Consider the following 21,300-nt stretch of genomic DNA (forward strand, 5'->3'; position numbering starts at 1 on the left):
GTTGTTGTTTTTTGTTGTGTACGTGTTTGTTTGTTTTTTACTACTGGGTTAGTAATGGGGGTGTCTGATAGACCCCAATACTATTACCCCGATTGCCAACGCACTAGGGCAATCGGGAAGAGGCGGGCAATGCACCAGAATTAGCGTATGTAATGGATGCCCCAGTTCTGGGGAGACATTTTTAGGTTGGGATGGACACAAAATCCATGGGCCTTCCCAGCCTGATAATATCAGCCTGCAGCTATCTGCTTTACCTTTGCTGTTTGTCAAAAATGGGGGGGGATCCCACATCAGATTTTTTCATTATTTATTCTTTAGGTAATACAAGTACAGTAAACTACACACGCAAGTCACTAGTTATATAGGTCATGAATAGCTATCTATCTACCCCATATCTATCTCTATTTTTCATGTCTTTAACGCCTAAACATCTGTCATTTCTATTCTGCATTCTATTCCGGGACGTGTCACATGGACGCCACAGGGATGTCACACATTATGTCATCCATGTGTACGTGAGTGGGACACATTGACATCCATGCTGCTGAAAAAAAATGAAAATGTCTATGTGTGGGTGACATGACACATGGTCCCCATAGATTACAATGGGTGCGTGGATGTAAATGTCTCCAGGACGTGTGAAAACTTGTCACTACGCGTACTGGAGCCACTAACTTGTGAAGGGGGCCTAAATGAGAGTGTAAGTGCACTGAGGGTGGGACGATTTCCATCAAGAGCATTGAGCCTAGTGCTGACCAATGTCTCTCCTGTGCTGCTATGTGTTCAGTAATGGAGAAAAGGCTTCCATTAGGCATGTGTCGGTGGTACTAGTTGACGATTAATGCGACTGATCAATGCACTGCCACCATTTACATAAATGTAATTAAAAGGGAAAGCTTTAAACAAAACCTTATATATGTGTCTTAATGCCTATATACTATACTTTAAGACTGTGGGATGCAATACACAAGACACAGGCTTTTTTTGCATATACAGTATACCCAAACAGATGTTAATTTTTTTTAACGCTGTGTTTAGCATACAAATATATGAATTTAGAAGCTTTTCTTGCTTAGCTAAAACCTTGAAACTCTTATTACTCATGATCTATTATTTTATTTGCAAGTGACACTATATTTAGACAAATACCAACGACAGGACCCTTTATAGTGCTTGTATTTTTGTAATGTACTGATGACCCTCTCTTCTCTACACTGAGAAATGTGTGAACCAGAAACATTATGTGTAATGTGAATTTCATACATAGACAAATCCCAATTTTAATCTAGAAGACCTACAAGAATTGTTAGCGAAGACTTTTGCTTTCATGGTGTCATGAGAGCCATAATATTTTCCGGCTAGGTTTCTAAGTTAAAGGTTCCTGTTTCCATGTGATGTAGTTAGTCTGTGTAGTCATATATTACTTTATGGCACACAGCTGCCTGTATATACTTACATAAGGATTTAGTATTAAATGGTGAAAGACGTCCTCCACAAATAATCAAACACAACTATATATCCTCATCATCACAATTATTCCTTGAGATCTACCCCTGCCCGCAGGAGCTTGTTAATGTGTCTGCAGAATGAGACTGGAAACTTACATTCTGCAATAAAGGAACCAATATTCTGCAATAAAGCAGCCTGTATCCTGCTATCACTCTAAATCAGAAACTAAACCAAGGTTTTAGGGGATCACTGATTATGTAAAGGTGAAATCTGAACCTGCTCTTCAAATCTTGCTCTGTTACGGTTTGGGAAAGTTGACTACGTTACCATATAGTCATGACTACGTGTACTCATCCCAAGTGCTGTTGGTGCCTAGGAATGTTTGTATATAGTCTCCTACTGTAACAACCCTGCCGGCATCACTGCATGGCCTTCCATTCCCCACCTGCCTGTTACATCTACTCACTCACCCAGTGCCATGCTGTGAGATCTGTCTGCTGCTGGTTCCATGCCATGTGCTTCATGGTGGCCTGCTCTGTGTACACTTCCTGGCTGTGTGCATAGGGGGGCGGCGCCAGCCACTCCGGATTCTTATTGAGACTGTGTGCACCTCCCTAAGGTGCTTCTGGCCAATAGCCTTGAGGCCTCTGATACTTAAGGCATCCTCACCCATTGGAGGATGCCTGAGCAAACTATTCCCCTCAGTTTGCATTTGCTACTGAGCTGCCAGGTCGTGTGTTTCCTGTCTCTGAGGGCTGCACTATTGCAGGCCTTCATCTGTGTTCTGTTTGTGTATCCGTGTCCGTTCCTGTCTGTACTCTGGTCTATGTCCGTCCCTGCTCCTTCTTTTTCATTAGTCATTTCCCACTCAGCTGTGTGTACCTCTGCCTTATCTTTCTGCTCTGTTCGCCACGGTCTGTGGCTCTGCTTCTCTCTGCTCAGTTCTACCACAACCTGTGGCTCTGTGTCTCTCAGCTTTTCTCTCAGCTCTGCTCTCTGACCTTGCTCCGCTCTCTGTGGCTTTGCTCTACGGCTCCACTCCTTGCGGTTCCACCAAGCACCGCTCCTTGCGGTTCTACGTCTTTAGCTCTTGGCTCCGCCTCCAGCATCTCCGCTCTTGGCTCTGCCTCAGCGTCTCCGCTCTTGGCTCCGCCTCAGCGTCTCCGCTCTTGGCTCCGCCTCCAGCGTCTCCACTCTTGGCTCCGCCTCCAGCGTCCCCACTCTTGGCTCCGCCTCCAGCATCCCCGCTCTTGGCTCCGCCTCCAGCATCCCCGCTCTTGGCTCCGCCTCCAGCGTTCCCGCTCTTGGCTCCGCCTCCAGCGCCCCCGCTCTTGGCTCCGCCTCCAGCGTCCCCGCTCTTGGCTCTGCCTCCAGCGTTCCCGCTCTTGGCTCCACCTCCAGCGTCCCCGCTCTTGGATCCACCTCCTGCGGCTCCGCTCTTGGCTCTGCCTTCTCCTTCTCTACTCTCTGCTCTGCCTTCTCCTTCTCTGCTCATAGCTCCACCTTCTACTCGTACTCCGCCTCCTGCGATTCAGCTTTTCTTACACTCTTGCTCTATCTTAATTCTGCAACTTTCCCTACAGGTCTCTACCTGTTCCTTTATATTCTCCAGTCTGAACAGGTTCTTACCTGTTTCCACACATCCATCTGAATACCAGTTCCTACCAGAGTATCAGTCCTGTCTGCCAGTGCCAGCCGTGCCCGCCTGTCTGCCTGAGTGCCAGCCGCACCCGTCTGCCTGCCTGTATCTCCGTCAAGCCAGTCCGCCCGTCAGGGCCTCTGCCATACCCGTCTGTCAGCCAGTGTCACAGCCGTGCCTGCCTGCCCGTGTCTTGTCCCCGGTGGGATCAGCATCCACAGTCCGACTCCACCCTGGAGTGGTACCTGGTAGCTTCCTATTGCACAAGTCTGACCTCACCATCAGAGGCTGCAGCGAACACCTAGGAAGCTACTTAGTTACGCCCCTTCCAGGGAAGTTCGGTCTGTGGTCCAGTGGGGCCACACCCCCAGGTGCCCGCGCCAACCAGTCTCGGCGCGAGTGTTACACCTACCATCACAGGAAAACTGAAAGCATATGTCTCCGTTATGTCAAAGAGTTAAGGGAGTATTAACTGCGGGAAGTTTTCAATAAAGATATTAATACAAATTGTGTATACGGAATATTTTATGTGTATGACGCCAGATTAAAAAGTAGTGAGTGCTCAAGTCTGGTGTTACACAGGCCTAAATCACTTTCCAAAGTATTCACCTCTGTCACTTTCAAAAAGCCAGAGAAGTCAGCTACTACGTTGCCGTGGGTCAGCATGGCACCTTTGGGATTGCCTGCAATAGAAAGCAAATATTAATCCAAATGACAATGTAATCCTGAGTAATATGTATGTACCGCCTAAGCACATACGCCTCTGGGGTTCAAGTATAAAATTTGTTAGTAGTAGGAAATGTCTTAATGTATGCCAATCAACTCTTAAGTCTTTTACTCCTGCCACTTAAAGGCAAGTTTCCAAGGTAATCTGTACAGGATAGGTCTTGATAGGGGTTGTCCACTACTGAACATTCCCGACTTATTGAGTCAAATTAAAAAAGGTGAACACTCACCTCCTGCAGTGGCGCTGTTCCAGCAATATTGGAGCCACTGTTCCCAGCGGTGACCTGACATTGTTGTGTTTAGCAGTCTCTATTGCTACATTCTGAATTCTGACAAACTCTCACTATCCTAAAATCCCCCTAAAATGGCTGCTGCATTTCCTGTTTAGGCTTTTATATAGGTTATTACAGTCCCTCTTGATTGGTTGCGCTATACAATGTGATATGATAGCTGCAATTTATTATAGGAAGCCCACGTGGTCGCAACTGATGTCATGTCAGCCTTCTGTGGATGATACAGTGTTCTGCAACATGTAAAAAGGTGGCGGACAATTTTCGGCAATTTGCGATAATTGAATCATAAAGCTTTCAAATTTGCCAAAACCAGCGAATTTCATAAAATCAGACTCTAATTCGATTTCCATCCAACTGATTCATTCATCTCTATTAAAGCGTGAATCTCTAATTACTCACCTGTTGTTCCACTGGTAAAACACACAATTGACAGGTCTTCAGGTGTAGGTGGCTAAAACATGATAACAAAAATGTATATTGGATGGGCAGCAGGAAATCATTCATCTGTCATGAAATAATGTTGTTGATTTACAGAAACAGACGCACAGATAGCATATATGAGGCAAATCTAATTGATTATGAATACACTGCCAGTGAAATGCCTAAAGTCCAAATGATCGTCAGGTTCTAAAAAAGCTTTATTTGGGACTATGTGCTTTAATATCACACTGCCCCCTTCACTAGGTCAGTAGCATGAAGTAACAAGCATCAAATTTATATACAATTTATATACAAAAGTGCAAACCTGTGTAAACTGAGGTACATACTACTTTGCTCACCGCTCACTGCGGTGTTCTCCACAGTGTGTGCACATGTGAGCTGCTCCCCGCTACGTCGCTTACGCGGCACATTTAGAGATTTTACAGACGTGCTCTCTGAGCAGTGGATCAAATCTATTAAAGCACCATGAGTCAAGCACATGGTACATGGTAAGTAATCCTGTAAATATGTTGATGTCTCATTAGATGGCTAAAATATCTTTTCATTTAGCCCAAAGTTTGATTCTACCACAAAGTAAGACTTATTCTGTTAAAGATGCACACTTTGGGCAAGATGAAAGGATATTTGAGTGCAATACATATTTAAATTATAGATCCATGCATGCGGTATAACTACAAGTCCTATGTCACACGTGCATGACACCCAATATCTTATAATAGACAATACTAAACATATAATTATATATTTTAATATAAGTTGAAAAACGCACATCAATTTCATAATAGTAATGGTAGACATTTTTCTAAATGCACAGTGCCCACAGTGAAATATGGTGGTGGCGTTGTTCACATGTGTGCCTGAATGAGTACTGTTGGTGACGAGAAGCTACATTTCATTGATGGTATCATGAATTAACAGATACAGATGCTGTGAATTCATGTTAGAGAAGATGCTATTATCACTCTATGCGTTTGGTAAATGTATGCGTGATCCAAAAGACGCATCTAAGGCCACTGTTGGATTTCTATAGAAGAACAGGGTGAATGTGATTCAGTGGCCAAGTATGTCTTCTGGTATGGACCCAACTGAACACCTATGGGGAGTTCTGATGAGACAAGTTGAGCATCATTGTTGTAATATGTTGTAAATGTTAACATTCCATGCCTAGAAGACTTGATGCTCTCCTTAAAAATCATGGAGGTCATACAAAATACTAGATGTAGTAGTTTTTGATGTGGGGTGTTTTTATTTCCACAACTAATTTGAATAAAGCTGAAGATTATAGTTATGGGTTGAAAAAATTTGGAAGTTGTTGTATTCACTGAGATATCGATTTAAATCTTATTTTTCACTGTAATAGATTTTATATATATATATATATATATATATATATATATACACACACAATACAGACCAAAAGTTTGGACACACCTGCTCATTTAAAGATTTTTCTGTATTTTCATGACTATGAAAATTGTACATTCACACTGAAGGCATCAAAACTATAAAGTAATACATGTGGAATTATATACTTACCAAAAAAGTGTGAAACAACTTAAATTATGTCTTATATTCTAGGTTCTTCAAAGTAGCCACCTTTTGCTTTGATGACTGCTTTGCACACTCTTGGCATTCTCTTGATGAGCTTCAAGAGGTAGTCACAGGGAATGGTTTTCACTTCACAGGTGTGCCCTGTCAGGTTTAATAAGTGGGATTTCTTGCCTTATAAATGGTGTTGGGACCATCAGTTGTGTTGTGCAGATGTCTAGTGGATACACAGCTGATAGCCCTACTGAATAGACTGCTGGAATTTGTATTATGGCAAGAAAAAAGCAGACTAGTAAAGAAAAAGCAGTGGGCATCATTACTTTAAAAAATGAAGGTCAGTCAGTCCAAAAAATTGGGAAAACTTTGAAAGTGTCCCCAAGTGCAGTGGCAAAAACCATCAAGCGCTGCAAAGAAACTGGCTCACATGAGGACCGCCCCAGGAAAGGAAGACCAAGAGTCACCTCTGCTTCTGAGGATAAGTTTATTTGAGTCACCAGCCTCAGAAATCGCAGGTTAACAGCAGCTCAGATTAGAGACCAGGTCAATGCCACACAGAGTTCTAGCAGCAGACACATCTCTACAACAACTGTTAAGAGGAGACTTTGTGCAGCAGGCCTTCATGGTAACATAGCAGCTAGGAAACCACTGCTAAGGACAGGCAACAAGCAGAAGAGACTTGTTTGGGCTAAAGAACACAAGGAATGGACATTAGACCAGTGGAAATCTGTGCCTTGGTCTGATGAGTCCAAATGTGAGATCTTTGGTTCCAACCACCGTGTCTTTGTGCGAAGCAGAACAGGTGAACGGATGGACTCTACCTGCCTGGTTCCCAGCGTGAAGCATAGAGGAGGAGGTGTGATGGTGTGGGGGTGCTTTGCTGGTGACACTGTTGTGGATTTATTCAGAATTGAAGGCATACTGAACCAGCATGCCTACCACAGCATCTTGCAGCGGCATGCTATTCCATCAGGTTTGCGTTTAGTTGGACCATCATTTATTTTTCAACAGTACAATGACCCCAAACACACCTCTAGGCTGCGTAAGGTTTATTTGACCAAGAAGGAGAGTGATGTGGTGCTACGCCAGATGATCTGGCCTCCACAGTCACCAGACCTGAACCCAATCGAGATGGTTTGGGGTGAGCCGGACCGCAGAGTGAAGGCATAAGTGCCAACAAGTGCTAAGCATCTCTGGGAACTCCTTCAAGATTGTTGGAAGACCATTCTTGGTGACTACCTCTTGAAGCTCATCAAGAGAATGCCAAGAGTGTGCAAAGCAGTCATCAAAGCAAAAGGTGGCTACTTTGAAAAACATAGAATATAAGACATAATTTCAGTTGGTTCACACTTTTTTGTTAAGTATATAATTCCACATGTGTTAATTTTTAGTTGTGATGCCTTCAGTGTGAATGTACAATTTTCATAGTCATGAAAATACAGAAAAATCTTTAAATGAGAAGGTGTGTCCAAACTTTTGGTCTGTACTGTATATATATATATATATATATATATATATATATACTGCTCAGAAAAATAAAGGGAACACTAAAATCCCACATCATAGTTATCCCTTATTCATTACATGGTGGAAGGTGTTGAGAACGATAAAACATAAAAATGGTCAGTGTAAATAGAAATGAATATCCCATGGAGGTTTGGATTTGGAGTGATACTCAAAATCAAAGTGGAAAATCAAATTACAGGCCGATCCAACTTCAGTGGAAAGGCCTCAAGAAAAAAAAATGATGTTCAGTTGTGTGTGTTGCCATCATGTGCCTGTATGACCTCCCTACAATGCCTGGGCATGCTCCTGATGAGGCGGCGGATGGTCTCCTGAGGGATCTCCTCCCAGACCTGGACTAAAGCATCCGCCAACTCCTGGACAGTCCGTGGTGTAACGTGACTTTGGTGGATGGTGCGAGACATGATGTCCCAGATGTGTTCATTCGGATTCAGGTCTGGGGAACGGGCAGGCCAGTCCATAGCTTCAATGCCTTCATCTTGCAGGAATGGCTGACACACTCCAGCCACATGAGGTATGGCATTGTCCTGCAATAGGAGGAACCCAGGGCCATCTGCACCAGCATATGGTCTCACAAGGGGTCTGAAGATCTCATCTCGGTACCTAATGGCAGTCAGGCTACCTCTGGTGATCACATGGAGGGCTGTGCGGCCCACCAAAGAAATGCCACCCCACACCATTACTGACCCACTGCCAAACCCATCATGCTGAAGGATGTTGCAGGCAGCAGATCGCTCTCCACGGCATCTCCAGACTCTGTCACGTCTGTCACATGTGGTCAGTGTGAATCTGCTTTCATCTGTGAAGAACACAGGGCGCCAGTGGCAAATTTGCCAATCCTGGTGTTCTGTGGCAAATGACAAGCATCCTGCATGGTGTTGGGCTGTGAGCACAACCCCCATCTGTGGACGTCGGGCACTCAGACCATCCTCATGGAGTCGGTTTCTAACCGTTTTTGCAGACACATGCACATTTGTAGCCTGCTGGAGGTCATTTTGAAGGGCTCTAGCAGTGTTCCTCCTGTTCCTCCTTGCACAAAGGCTGAGGTAGCGGTCCTGTTGCTGGGTTGTTGCCCTCCTACGGCCCCCGCCACATCTCCTGGTGTACTGGCCTGTCTCCTTGTAGTACCTCCAGCCTCTGGTCACTAGGCTGGCAGACACAGCAAACCATCTTGCCAGAGCTCGCATTGATGTGCCATCCTGGATGAGCTGCACTACCTGAGCCACTTGTGTGGGTTGCAGAGTTCGTCTCATGCTACCACGAGTGTGATAGCACAACCAACATTCAAAAGTGACCAGAACATCAACCAGAAAGCATTGGTACTGAGATGAGGTCTGTGGTCCCCACCTGCAGAGCCACTCATTTATTGAGTGTGTCTTGATAATTGTCAATAATTTCCATCTGTTGTCTATTCCATTTGCACAACAGCATGTGAAATTGATTGTCAAACAGTGTTGCTTCCTAAGTGGACAATTTGATTTCACAGAAGTTTGATTTACCTGGAGTTATATTCTGTTGTTTGAGGGTTCCCTATATTTTTGTGAGCAGTGTATATATATATATATATATATATATATATATATATATATATATATATATATATATATATGTATATATATATATATATTACATATGTAGTGGTTATTTGCCAATTTTATCTGCTCTCCTAATGGGTGAGCTATCAGCCCCAAAGAGCATTGAAGTTTTATGTTGTTGGCCTTTATATTAAACACTACATTTTACTGGCATCTTGACTACTCCAGTGCATTCCCCTCAGCGTATGAGATCCTTTTGGATAGTGGTAGGGAGTCTTATTGTTTTTTCCTCACTGAATGGTGTAACTGTTACTCCTATACAATTTCACTGCTTCATTTTATATTTGCACTCACAATTGGTGATTTTCTGTACTTGCGCCCACATTCCTAGAAAAGGAGAGATATTAAATTTGTAGTGCCAGATATCGCAATTTGTATAATGATCATACAATCTCACTATTAATATACACTGATATTTTGTAAGTGTCTGTTTTGAGTGATTTCCCAGCATTTTCAGATTTGACTAGTGGTTTCTTTATTGTTGGATAGAGGAAAAAAAGACCCAAAAATGATGGATAAACACTAAAAAAACGCCAGCTTTGAAAAACTCAATTCACATATATCAGGTTTGTTGCACAAATTTCACCTAATGAATATCAGATCCACTGATGTGAATAGGAATGTGTCTGCAGTAAGCACATGATTAGCTTAAAGATAAACTAGACAGTTGCAGAACTTTGCATATTGAAAATTTTACACATTTATTACATCATCTGTAGCCAACATACTGTATGTGCACACTAAGGGGGTTCATCATAGCTTTTTCGCCAGATTACTGGCAAAAAAAAGTCAACTTTTTTTGCACAATGCAAGGTTGTGCAAAAAAGGCAACTTCTGCCATTTTCACGCTATTCTTCACCGGGCTCCGACAAAGCAGGCACAGTTATGGTTGCGGCGTTCTACTGACAGCTAAGGGTCTGTTTTGGGGTTAATACCCCCTTCACTGGCTGCTTCTGGAACCATTTACTTTGGTCTACCGTACTGTGCATGCATATAGGCACCTACCACTGGTTATTAATGCTTATTGGCGTCTGCATATCATTTCATCCAATGTGCAGCTGAGTGCATTCGTTTACTATTCTTTCTTGTCCAGTACTGCTCGAGGAAACTATTGTGGGCCTATAGGTACCAGTAACTATACTGAGATATGCAATACTGTTGAACATTCTTGAATGCACTGACTATAATTACTGCTTAATTTCAACAGGGGAGTGCTGTCATGCACAGGTTTTAACTCGGACGGAACCAGGTCATCTGTTACTTTATATCTTTCCTCCTATTGATGTCTCATCATCCATGCACATAGTTGTATTCCTTTCAGCAGTGCAATAGGATTGCTATACAAAAAACGCCATGAGCATAATTATCTTTGTGCTCTAAATACATATCTATAGCGTTTTATCGTCCTATATGGGACTTTAATGCAGGAGGTTGATATTATATACCGTATTTTGTGTGCACCTTAGTTTTCTTTTACCCTACGCTTTTTTCATTTCTTTCAATTGCTTTGTTTTCTCCCCTATAACTGGTTAGCTACTTAACAGGGCTAGCAAGTGTTAGCCGTCGCGGAGTGGGGGAGCCAAATAATCTATCAGGGTGCCAACCTCCACTGATAGGAAGGGACAGCAGGCGAGCGCAGGGTTATTGTATGAGGACAGGTGCACTAAGTAGATTCGTGTATATATCTATATTTTTTTCTGTTCTCACTGGGAAGTGGTATTTTTAAGAGTATTTGATTAAAATATAATTTTTTAAGGGGATAATATGTTACACAGTTATGGTGGGACAGGGCATGATGGAGTGTGCTGCCCTGCCTGTCAAATTCATGACAAGTGGTGGCGTTGCCTACACCACAAATGTTACTCTGCGCGCCTCGACTCACTCATTAAGAAGCGTAAGCCTCCTCAACAAGGTTGGAGAGAGAATCGCCAGTCTTGATGAATCGCCATCGTCTTTTTGCTGAGCCTTTTTGAATCAAAAACTGAATAAGCGCACACAGTGTTTTTAGAGGGGGTTTGGAGCAGAAACTTAGTGCAAACTAAGTTTTTGAGGGGTTTTGAGTTTCTGAGAAGGATTGGGAGTTTCTGCTCAATTTCTGATCCAGAAAGTCCTCAAAAAACTCAGTGTGTGAAGATATCCAAAGATTTCTGTCACATATTTGCTGTGTGTGGTTATCTTGTGGCATTCCTGTGAAAATCTGTGGGAATAACCAACATGCTATTTATTCCCACAATTTTTTTTAGGCTTTTGGAATGGCACAATCTTGAAGGCCTATAACTCAATATGTAAGTCACTGTGATAGTTATTAGCCAATTCTACAAAGTATATCATATATTTTCTAACAGTGATTAAATGAGAATGATTATACGAAAATAGTACCTCCACTTCTTGCATAGTCTGAATACGCACAGAGCAGTTTTTTCCTCTTTCCACTAACTGCTGGTCCACTGCATCCATGAGAACAACAGACTTAAGACCAGGGGTCTCTCCTTTTTCAACATTCTCTAGAAGGATTTTAGCTTTTTCTGGCTTGTCGCATATTACTGTTGAGATATCCGCTGCCGAAGACACATTGATAGAGTGGTCAAAAACAATTCGGGGCATACATACACTTTGCATGCTAAGTATGATACTTTCCGACTTTTCAGAATAAACAGCAGGGAGATTCAGGAAATTGTCAAAGTTGCACACTGCGCTCGTCAACCAAACGCTTTGCATTTTTTGGCCATATATAAAGGACACACCACCAACTTGCAGAATTTATTAATTAGAAATGACTTATCTTGTCACTTCATGAATGTAGGTACCTTAAACTGATGAAGAACACACAGAAAACATAGAGGCTACAGACTCTCAAGAAATATCTGGACCCCCAGATCATATGTTTTAAATATAGACACCAAATCCTCATTAATCTAGACTGCTAAATAGCACAGCCCTTAAAGGGGATCTGTCACCAGATTCTGCCACCTAATATGAGAGCAGCACAATGTAGAGACCCCTAGCATTCGGGGGCGCTAAAGCAGACACCAAGTCATGCCGATGCCAGGGTCAAGACAGCGTCTGCACCAGCACCCAGGAGTGAAAAAGTGTGAGGGAGAGGGTGATGTGAAGATCATTGACCCCTTCCTCGGGTAGTCAAATTTTGTTTTTTGCCTTTCCTCTTTCAACTGTGATAACATTTTGTTTTTCCATTGACACAGCAGTATGAAAAATGTTAATTTGTTGCTTTTAATAACACCATTATTTTTACCATATAATGTACTGGAAAATGGAAATTAAATTTAAAGTGCAGTAATATGGCAAAAAAATTTAGTTATGCAATTTTTTTAAGGCATTCATTGTGTGGTTAAAATGACCTTCCAACATGATTCTTCAGGTCAGTACAATTACAGCAATGGCATTTTCTGAAGCTTACAGCTTGTTTTTTGTATGGCAAACTGATGTTTTTATTGATATTACACATTATGTTACTATCATTTTTTATTACATTTTTTGTGGAACTTGCAAAGACAAAAAATGGCAATTCTCATGTGTAAATTTTTTTTTGCTTTACAGCATTTGCCGTATGGTAAATATATTTTTTAATATGTTTATTTTTAATGGGGGATGAATCCAATTTTTATGCTTTCTGTTTTATTTATGTAGAGCTTTTAAAAGCTTTTTTTATTATGTATATGCACACAGTTTTTTTTCAAGAATATATTAAAACGGGATAAAAGTTGGTTCACGCCAAAAAAAGGGAAGCTTGGAAAATTGTCCAAAATACACTTGAAAGCTCCGATCGCTGCTGTTATATGTAGATACCAGCTGTGTAACAGAGCCAGCATCTGCAAATATTTTATCAAATGTACTTAGCCCACTCAATACAACAGTATCAATATGGGATTTACATATACATCATATGTCGATGTAAGGAAAAAAATGCAGCTTGCAGGAGAATTGCCCTTATATCTAGGAGATGTCCTTATTTAGGCCTTATACATACTTTTTTTGTATATAAGTACAACGGACTGATTTACAACAGTGGCATCCATGTGCTGTCCATTTTTTTTACCCAATTCTATTGATTTGAATGGGCGAATTAGATCAGTGACTCATATCAAAATAGACGTCTCTGTTTTGTTTTTTTCGGACCCTCAGTTCATAATGAAACATGGATGTCTGAATGAGACTGTATTACTAGTCTCCCAGACATTCCATAGTAGCCCACAAATATGCCAGTATTAGTTTGGTGGCTATCACCTGAACGCATTACACTCACATATTGAACTGCTATCTTATTTGTTATTAACTAAAGAATGTTCACATATCTTGATTTTCCAGAAAAAATCCTAAAGAAAATGTATAAATCAAAACAAAAAGAAGAGTTTTAGAAACCTGTCTTAAAGGGGAAGTCCGATTGGACTCTACCTTGATCAGCAACAAGCCCCTGGCATAGAAACAAGACTGCTGGATTACCCTGCATAAAACATAATGCACTTCCGATGGTCCTACATAAAATATAATGCACTTCCTATGGTCCTGCATAGAACATAATGCACTTCCCATGGTCCTCCATTGAATATAATGCATTTCCTATGGTCCTGCAAAGAACATAATGCACTTCCCATGGTCCTCCATTTAATATAATGCATTTCCTACGGTCCTGCAACATAATGCACTTCCAATGGTGCTCCATAGAATATAATGCACTTCACATGGTGCTCCATAGAATATAAAGCACTCCCCATGGTCCTCCAAAATATATAATGCACTACTCATGGTCCTCCATACTCTATTATTATTATGGCCACCAATCACTGATTTAAAAAAAAACAAAATGTTATAATCACCTGTCGTCATTTTACCCAATGCTCCAGTCTCCTGAGTGTGTGGTGTGAAGCTCTGCACATCTCAGAACAACGGGTGCGCTGTAATGACATCATTGCACCCGCTGCTCTGAGACGCCAGACACCAAGGAAGAATGATGGGGGAAGAAACATCATCTGACACTCCCTCCTCCATCATTGCGAGCAATGATGATGACGGGTGGATGAGGGGTCCGTTGTGGGCGCTGGCACCGCCCCCCCCCCCCAGGTTCACGGGCCCCATAGCAGTCGCGGGGCCTGCCGCCATTGGCGGTAAGTCATTGGTGCAGATATACTATACTGCAGAAACTTAAAGGGACACTGTCACCTGAATTTGGAGGGAACAATCTTCAGCCATGGAGGCGGGGTTTTGGGGTTTTTGATTCACCCTTTCCTTACCCGCTGGCTGCATGCTGGCTGCAATATTGGATTGAAGTTCATTCTCTGTCCTCCATAGTACACGCCTGTGCAAGGCAAGATTGCACCTTGCGCAGGCATGTACTACGGAGGACAGAGAATGAACTTCAATCCAATATTGCAGCCAGCATGCAGCCAGCGGGTAAGGAAAGGGTGAATGAAAAACCCCAAAACCCCGCCTCCATGGCTGAAGATTGTTCCCTCCAAATTCAGGTGACAGTGTCCCTTTTAGTCCACCGTGTTTCGTATATGTTAAAGATTTTGTTGTAGATTTGACCATTTACATGGTAAGTAGAGAAATTTACAGCAAAATCTATAATCTTACATTTTTTGTTCAATTAAACATTTTTCATTGGCACAAATGATCAAATACATACTGAATTCATAGAAGATAAAAAAAAAATTCCCCTGTCAATACTGATTCTTTGACAAACATTTCCATACAACGATACAAACACCATTATATATTGTGCTCTCATGTCACTCAAACGGAACGTGATAGCTTCACCAGGCTCCCAAAATCACCACCATATCATTTTTGCTATCTTTATACCCTTCCTAACAAGCCATTTTTTTGTTTTATTGGTTACTGAATATGCCAGAAAAGAATCTTGATAATGATATGCTAACTAGTGGGTGATTAGTCGTGGGGACAATGTTTTCCTCAAACTGATCAATCATCTCACCCTTATGAACTTTTTAGAAAGGGTATAAAGATAGCAATAAATACATGGTGGTGGTTTAGGGATGTTTAGAGAGGCTGGCAGGATCCCTTTTAAAAGGTTTGTGGGATTTAAAAAACAGTAAAAGCAAAAACAGTTAGCCAAAAGCAGATAAGGGAAACCATGAAATCTAGGGTAGATTTACTGCTTCTATCCCCCTCACTTCAGTGCCATTATTCTGGTGAACTCAACTGAGACTGGAGGTGGTGGTGTTCCCTTCTTCAGCTTCCTGAGGACTGAGACTAGTGTCAAGCTCTACCAGTTAGATAATTATAGAAGGATATCATCTGACAGCCCCATTAAGGTGTCCATATATGTTAGACTTTTGCCAGTCAAACCCACCAATTTCGGGAACCAATGGAGGCTTCCTAACCTTCCTCCAAGCATGGATGTTGGTGAAAAAAAGGATCAGTCATGCTGAATTTTAATATCCAATCCTTTTCGTCTAAGCATACTCATTTCTCCCCAGTAAAACCTACAGGGGTAGGACTTCATTACTAGAAGCTGTCAGAGAACAGGTTCGGCTGACCACCATTGAACTTGTTTGTTTAGCTTTAATTGTGTATGTGTGTTTTAAGGGCTTGTTTCTTTCCAAAGGCCAAAAACCCCTATCCCTTGTGTTCTTACATGAAGTACTCTGAAGCAGACGTCAATAGAATCAGTGCTTGAAATAACTTTTACAATGGCTTATTTACTGAACAAAACTATTCCGGTAGTGACTTTGAGGCTAAGTGTAAAATACTCAATGAGGTCAGCTCAGTCTACATTCAGGGATTAATATCCACCACCACCAGTACTTATTTACTAAGGTCGGTTGTAAAGCTAAAACATAGCAAACCCTATTCATATCTTATGACCTAAAATTCCCATCCTTTACAGGACAAGTTACCTTACCTGTGTTTATGATATAGCGGATAGCGCCATGGCCCAGGGTGTCATATAATGGGATAACCACCATAGAGTATGTGTAGCAGGCAAGCTCAGAAATGATCCACTAGAAAGACAGAGACATCACACTGAAGCCCAGGTGCTAAAAGGATATGCCGTAGAGGAAACAGAGAAACATAGGCGGAATTACCTCTGGACGGTTCTGTGCAAAGACCCCAATGAACTGATCTGATGAGGGCTTACATCCCTGGTATAGTAATCCGGACCCTAAAAATTCTGCTCTGTCTGATACCTGCAAACAATTCAAATGCCTCTTTATCAGTAATAAGGATGTTATAAGGTTTTCCATTACAAATGGAGGCTGAAATGTCATTTTATGAAATGATAAGAATTCATTACATGAATAGTCAGGAGGAAAAAGTCTCAGGATGATGCAAAGGTTTCCAAGGTTTTACACATTTTTCTTTTATTACATCGTGGAAAGCGCGGCATATTTCAGTGTGACACATTCTTACAGAACACGTTCTCCTGTATAATACCTAGTGACTCCGACCATTGTACTCCTGTATTGCATATGGCTGCCTACACTGTGACATGTACACTATTAAACCCCATGATTCCTTTCTAATGTTTTATTCTTTATGCCTGATCTCCGTTTAATGATTATAAAGAAAAAAAAACATTTATGCTGAAATTACCTCCAACTTGTTGTGCAAACTCAAACTGGAAATGTATTGGATACAAAGGGATCTGGTGCATATCGGTAATTGGAGAGACTTATATGTGCTTTACCATGACTAATTACAGAAGATAGCAGTCAGACATCTGCTGGCCATCAGAGCAAAATTTAACCCCTAAACTGACAGGCAGCTGCAATGACTTTTTTCGCTCTCTATACTGGGGCGTACTACATGTGTAGAGGCTTTTTGGCTTCAATAACTTGGGGTCCTCAAGAATATTAGGACACATTGAGTAACACGTCTTCTAGAAGTCATGGAGCTGGTTCTGTAGACGAGCAGTAATATCCCGGTACATATTAACAATTGTGAACTTAAAACATCCTCACCTCTTTATAGGAGAGCCATTCGTAAGGCTGGTTAGGTTTCCTGGATCCCAAACATGGACCATTTTCTGAAATAATACAAAAATGCACGTTGCCAGTGACCTTAGGGTTAATTTTCACATCAGGCAAATCACTAGACAGATTACACATTTTTTATTTCACAATATTCCCCATTGCTAATATGAAAAATTCCTCATTGTATTTTTTATTAATTTTTTCCCATATTTTGGGTTAATTAGGGAAGAGTTCTTAGCAGCACTTTATTTTGTTATGGAACTATTTTTCATAGTGTATTGAATCTTGATGGTTCTTCTTTTACTGACCAATCTGATGACTTGTAGCTCAAATTCATTTTGTTATGGTTAAGTGCATGGAGCAGGCCTCTGGAGACTTTGTGCTTATTCAAGAAAATCACATTTTATGTTCCATGATCTAAGCTGAATATAGGTCAGGCCAGAAATATCAGCTGTAGGGTAGGTTACTGTGATTTGTTCAGACAAGCAGCTTGTAATTTACATAAAAGACTCTTTCCACACAATACCCCTGTGCCGTACACCAACACCCCCCAAAGGAGTCTATTCATTAATTAGAGTTAATGTATTTTATCTTTAAAATCTCATGAAAATGTCATTAAATCAAATTATTATTACTATTATTATTATTATTATCATCATTTGTACACCTTGTCATTAAAACCCATTTTGGATCTTTTGAAACCCTACCATGCACTTGTTCTCCATTTGTGTGGGAATTACAGTGAAAGGACAAGTGAGGAACATTCATTTTTCCCTTTAGTGAGCAATGGCGTAAAAATCACAGTCAGAGGGGTGCAACTGTGACCTGGTTCAGAAAGGGAGGAGGGCCGCAATGCCACAGGCCCACCTACAGAAAAGCAGCACCCTTCTAAAGAGAACCTGTCATTAGGATTATTCATGTTAAACTAAAGGTATGGGCAGAATGACGCTATCATATTGATTAATAGCTACCTTCAGTGTAGAAATCTGTAACCTGGTTTTCGTTACATCATGATTAGAAGTTTCATATTCCTAAACTCTTTGTGCATCGAGGCTGGACTGTGGGCTGGGACTGTGGGTATGGTCTTCAGCTGTGCCACGGCCCCTCCACTAACTTTGGTGTCTTTGTCTTCTTCCTCATTTAAATTTTGTGCTGGCACCGTCCTAGCTGCGGGCGACTCTTGAACAGATTGATCTGTTGACAGTCTTCAGGAAAACTGCACCGCTGGCAGAGCAGATTGATCTTGCAGCGAAGTTTGGGAAAATGGTGCCGATGCTGGCACGTGTGCAGATTCGCCTCTGTGCTCTTCAGTAAAATGCAGCCAATGGGGGCACATACGCAGGATCTCGACTTGTCATTGAGATGAGATTTACATCTGCATGTGTGCCACCACCCTAACCATTTTACTGAAGCCTGCCCACAGATCAATCTGCACAAGTATCGCCTGTAGCTAGAACATTGCCAGTGTGAAATTTAAATGAGGAAGAAGATAAAGACACCAGAGCCAGTGGAGGGGCCTTGGCAGAGTTAAAGACACTACCCACAGTCCTGCCCCACAGTCCCACCTCACAGTCCCACCCCACAGTCCCAACCCACCCTACAGTCCTGCCCCACAGTCCCACCTCAGTCACATCCCACAGTCCTGACTCACAGTCCCGCCTCACAGTTCCACCCCACAGTCCCAACCCACAGTTGCACAGTCCCACTCCACAGTCACATCCCACCCTACAGTCCTGCCCCACAGTCCCACCCCAGTCACATCCCACAGTCCCGAATCACAGTCCCGCCTCACAGTTCCACCCCACAGTCCCACCTCACAGTCCCACAGTCCCACTCCACAGTCACATCCGACAGTACCACCCCACAGTCACATACCAGTCACATCCCACAGTCACATTCAACAGACCCATCCCACAGTCCTACCCCACAGTCCCACCCAACACTCACATCGCACAGTCCTGCCTCACAGTCGCACCTCACAGTCATGTCCCGCCCTACAGTCACATCTGACAGTACCACCCCACAGTCACATCCCACAGTAACATTCCACAGACCCACCCCACAGTCACGCCCCGATGCACAAAGAGTTTAGGAATTCAAAACTTCTAATGATTTAACTGAGAACAGGCTTAAGTCGTGCATGTATAACACTTCGGATTTATCACAAGTAAGCGCTGCACTCTGCACTCCGGACAGTGAGGGGTGTTGTTGGGGAGAGTATTGGGGTTTTAAGAGAACTGGTCAAAAATTTGCTCAAGGCCCAGTGAGACCCTAGTTATGCCATTGATAAGGAAACAAGTGCCAACTTTTCTCACATACGGAACAAAACTCACCAAATACTGAAGGTGTGAACATGTCCTGTGAGCATTATCCATATGCATTTAAAACACTAAAACTTTATAATACTTAGCGGATCTAAGTTTCCGCAGCTGCGGATCCGCAGCGGTTTCCCATGAGTTTACAGTACCATGTTAACCTATGGGAAACGAAATCCGCACTGCACATGCTGCGGAAAAAAATACGCGGAAACGCAGCGGTTTACATTCCGCAGCATGTCAATTCTTTGTGCGGATTCCGCTGCGGTTTTACACCTGCTCCAAAAGAAAACTGCAGATGTAAAGCCGCAGCAGAATCCGCAGTAGAAACCGTGATAAATCCACAGGAAAAACCGCAGCGGTTTTGCACTGCGGTTTTTCCAAATCCGCTGCAGAAAAATCCGCAGTCCTCCAGAATACGTGTGCACATAGCCTTAGAGTGGTCGCCGACTGCTCCTGCCGGCAAATCAGCTGCTCCGTGGCAACATAGCAGTTCTACTTCTTCTGGGTATGTTGGGCAGCGGGAGCCAGCCGTCTACCAGCATCATGTCCACAGTCACGCTCTATCGTTAACAGAGCAGAGCGGAAGAGAAGCCGCTGCTCTGTTGACGTGATTTTACCAAATAATAAACAGTAAAATAATTAAAGTGCTGGATAATCCCTTTAACATTAGTTTAACGGTGGCCATCCCCTTTAAATTCTGCAGTCATACTCTTCACAGCTAATGGCAGGAAAAATATATATTTTTATACCAAAATTACCGATATAAATTGAGCAGTGTGTGATATCTCGAAACTGGTCATTTAGACAAGAGACAGATAATGTCTAGGGTGAACCAGTAAGATATTGGTTGTAATTACCGTACCCTGGACGTGCTGCTGGACATACCGTCCTCACAGAGGGAACATAGCATTACATGCCGGCCATTCTAATGTTGGACATGGACAGGAAGGGGCCATTAGTGTTAAAGCAACTCTTTGCCAGGAGATCGGGTATGTGAGTAATAGAGGGAGGTGGGAAACATCATCTCCATGAGCCCTTCTAGGGCAGAAATAATGGACCTGAGCAATAACCTAAGGATTGTGTATGCAGTATTCTTACCGGATATGTGGTGCCCTCTCTTAAACACCTCATACATTGTCCTGGCATCGTCATAGTAGTGTGTAAGCAGCTCTGGGCCATCTCCTAAAACAGAATGGCGAGCACCATCACCGTCCTGCAAAGGAATGGGCAAAATAATAGTGAGAAATTAGATGGGACTAGGCAATCGGAACTCAGCATAACCGTGACGTTAAAGGAAGATGATCTGCAGTGCAGTACTCTGAATACATTGTGGCCAGACATAGGCACAGAAATGGGGCAACGCTGATGGAAGACACTCATGGGATCAATGGGAGAGTGTCACCAGATTTTTGCTATGTAATCTGAGAGCAGTATGATGTAGAGGATGAAATCCTCATTCCAGAGTCGCTTATCGGTTTGCATGGTGTCATTTTGATAAAATAACATTGTTTTTTTGCTGTAGATATAACAGTGTTCAGAATGCTGAGCCCTTTATAACTTACACATTCCCTTTGACTGACAACTTTCTGGGTACATTGTACATTTACAGAAAGCTGCTAATCATTGGTGGGGGCAGAGTTACACAAACCAGTTGACTAGGAGGCATGAGACACCTAGTCCTGTAGTTACATTCTCATGCTGATAAAACACTGATTTTATTGAAACAACAAAACACAGTCTAGTAAGTCAAACATCACTGGAATCAAGGTCTCTGACACTACATGATGCTGCTCTTTTCTGTGTCCATATGTGTGT

The 21,300-nt window shown here is 42.3% G+C and overlaps 1 protein-coding gene across 5 annotated transcripts in view; it reads right to left on the reverse strand.

The window, feature by feature from the left end:
- Positions 1 to 21,300, reverse strand: part of ACSL6 (acyl-CoA synthetase long chain family member 6) — a 330,780-nt gene that overhangs the window by 89,368 nt on the left and 220,112 nt on the right. For all 5 annotated transcript variants that reach the window (XM_069763930.1, XM_069763931.1, XM_069763933.1 and 2 more), the window contains exons 3-10: positions 20,584 to 20,698; positions 17,156 to 17,220; positions 16,280 to 16,381; positions 16,096 to 16,195; positions 11,592 to 11,770; positions 9,507 to 9,539; positions 4,507 to 4,558; positions 3,698 to 3,771 (exon numbers count right to left, since the gene is read on the reverse strand). In XM_069763930.1, coding sequence (XP_069620031.1) covers positions 3,698 to 3,771; positions 4,507 to 4,558; positions 9,507 to 9,539; positions 11,592 to 11,770; positions 16,096 to 16,195; positions 16,280 to 16,381; positions 17,156 to 17,220; positions 20,584 to 20,698 — 720 coding nt within the window. The remainder of the gene's footprint in view (positions 1 to 3,697; positions 3,772 to 4,506; positions 4,559 to 9,506; positions 9,540 to 11,591; positions 11,771 to 16,095; positions 16,196 to 16,279; positions 16,382 to 17,155; positions 17,221 to 20,583; positions 20,699 to 21,300) is intronic.

The sequence above is a fragment of the Ranitomeya imitator genome, chromosome 4, assembly GCF_032444005.1.
Source record: "Ranitomeya imitator isolate aRanImi1 chromosome 4, aRanImi1.pri, whole genome shotgun sequence".
Taxonomy (NCBI): Eukaryota; Metazoa; Chordata; class Amphibia; order Anura; family Dendrobatidae; genus Ranitomeya; species Ranitomeya imitator.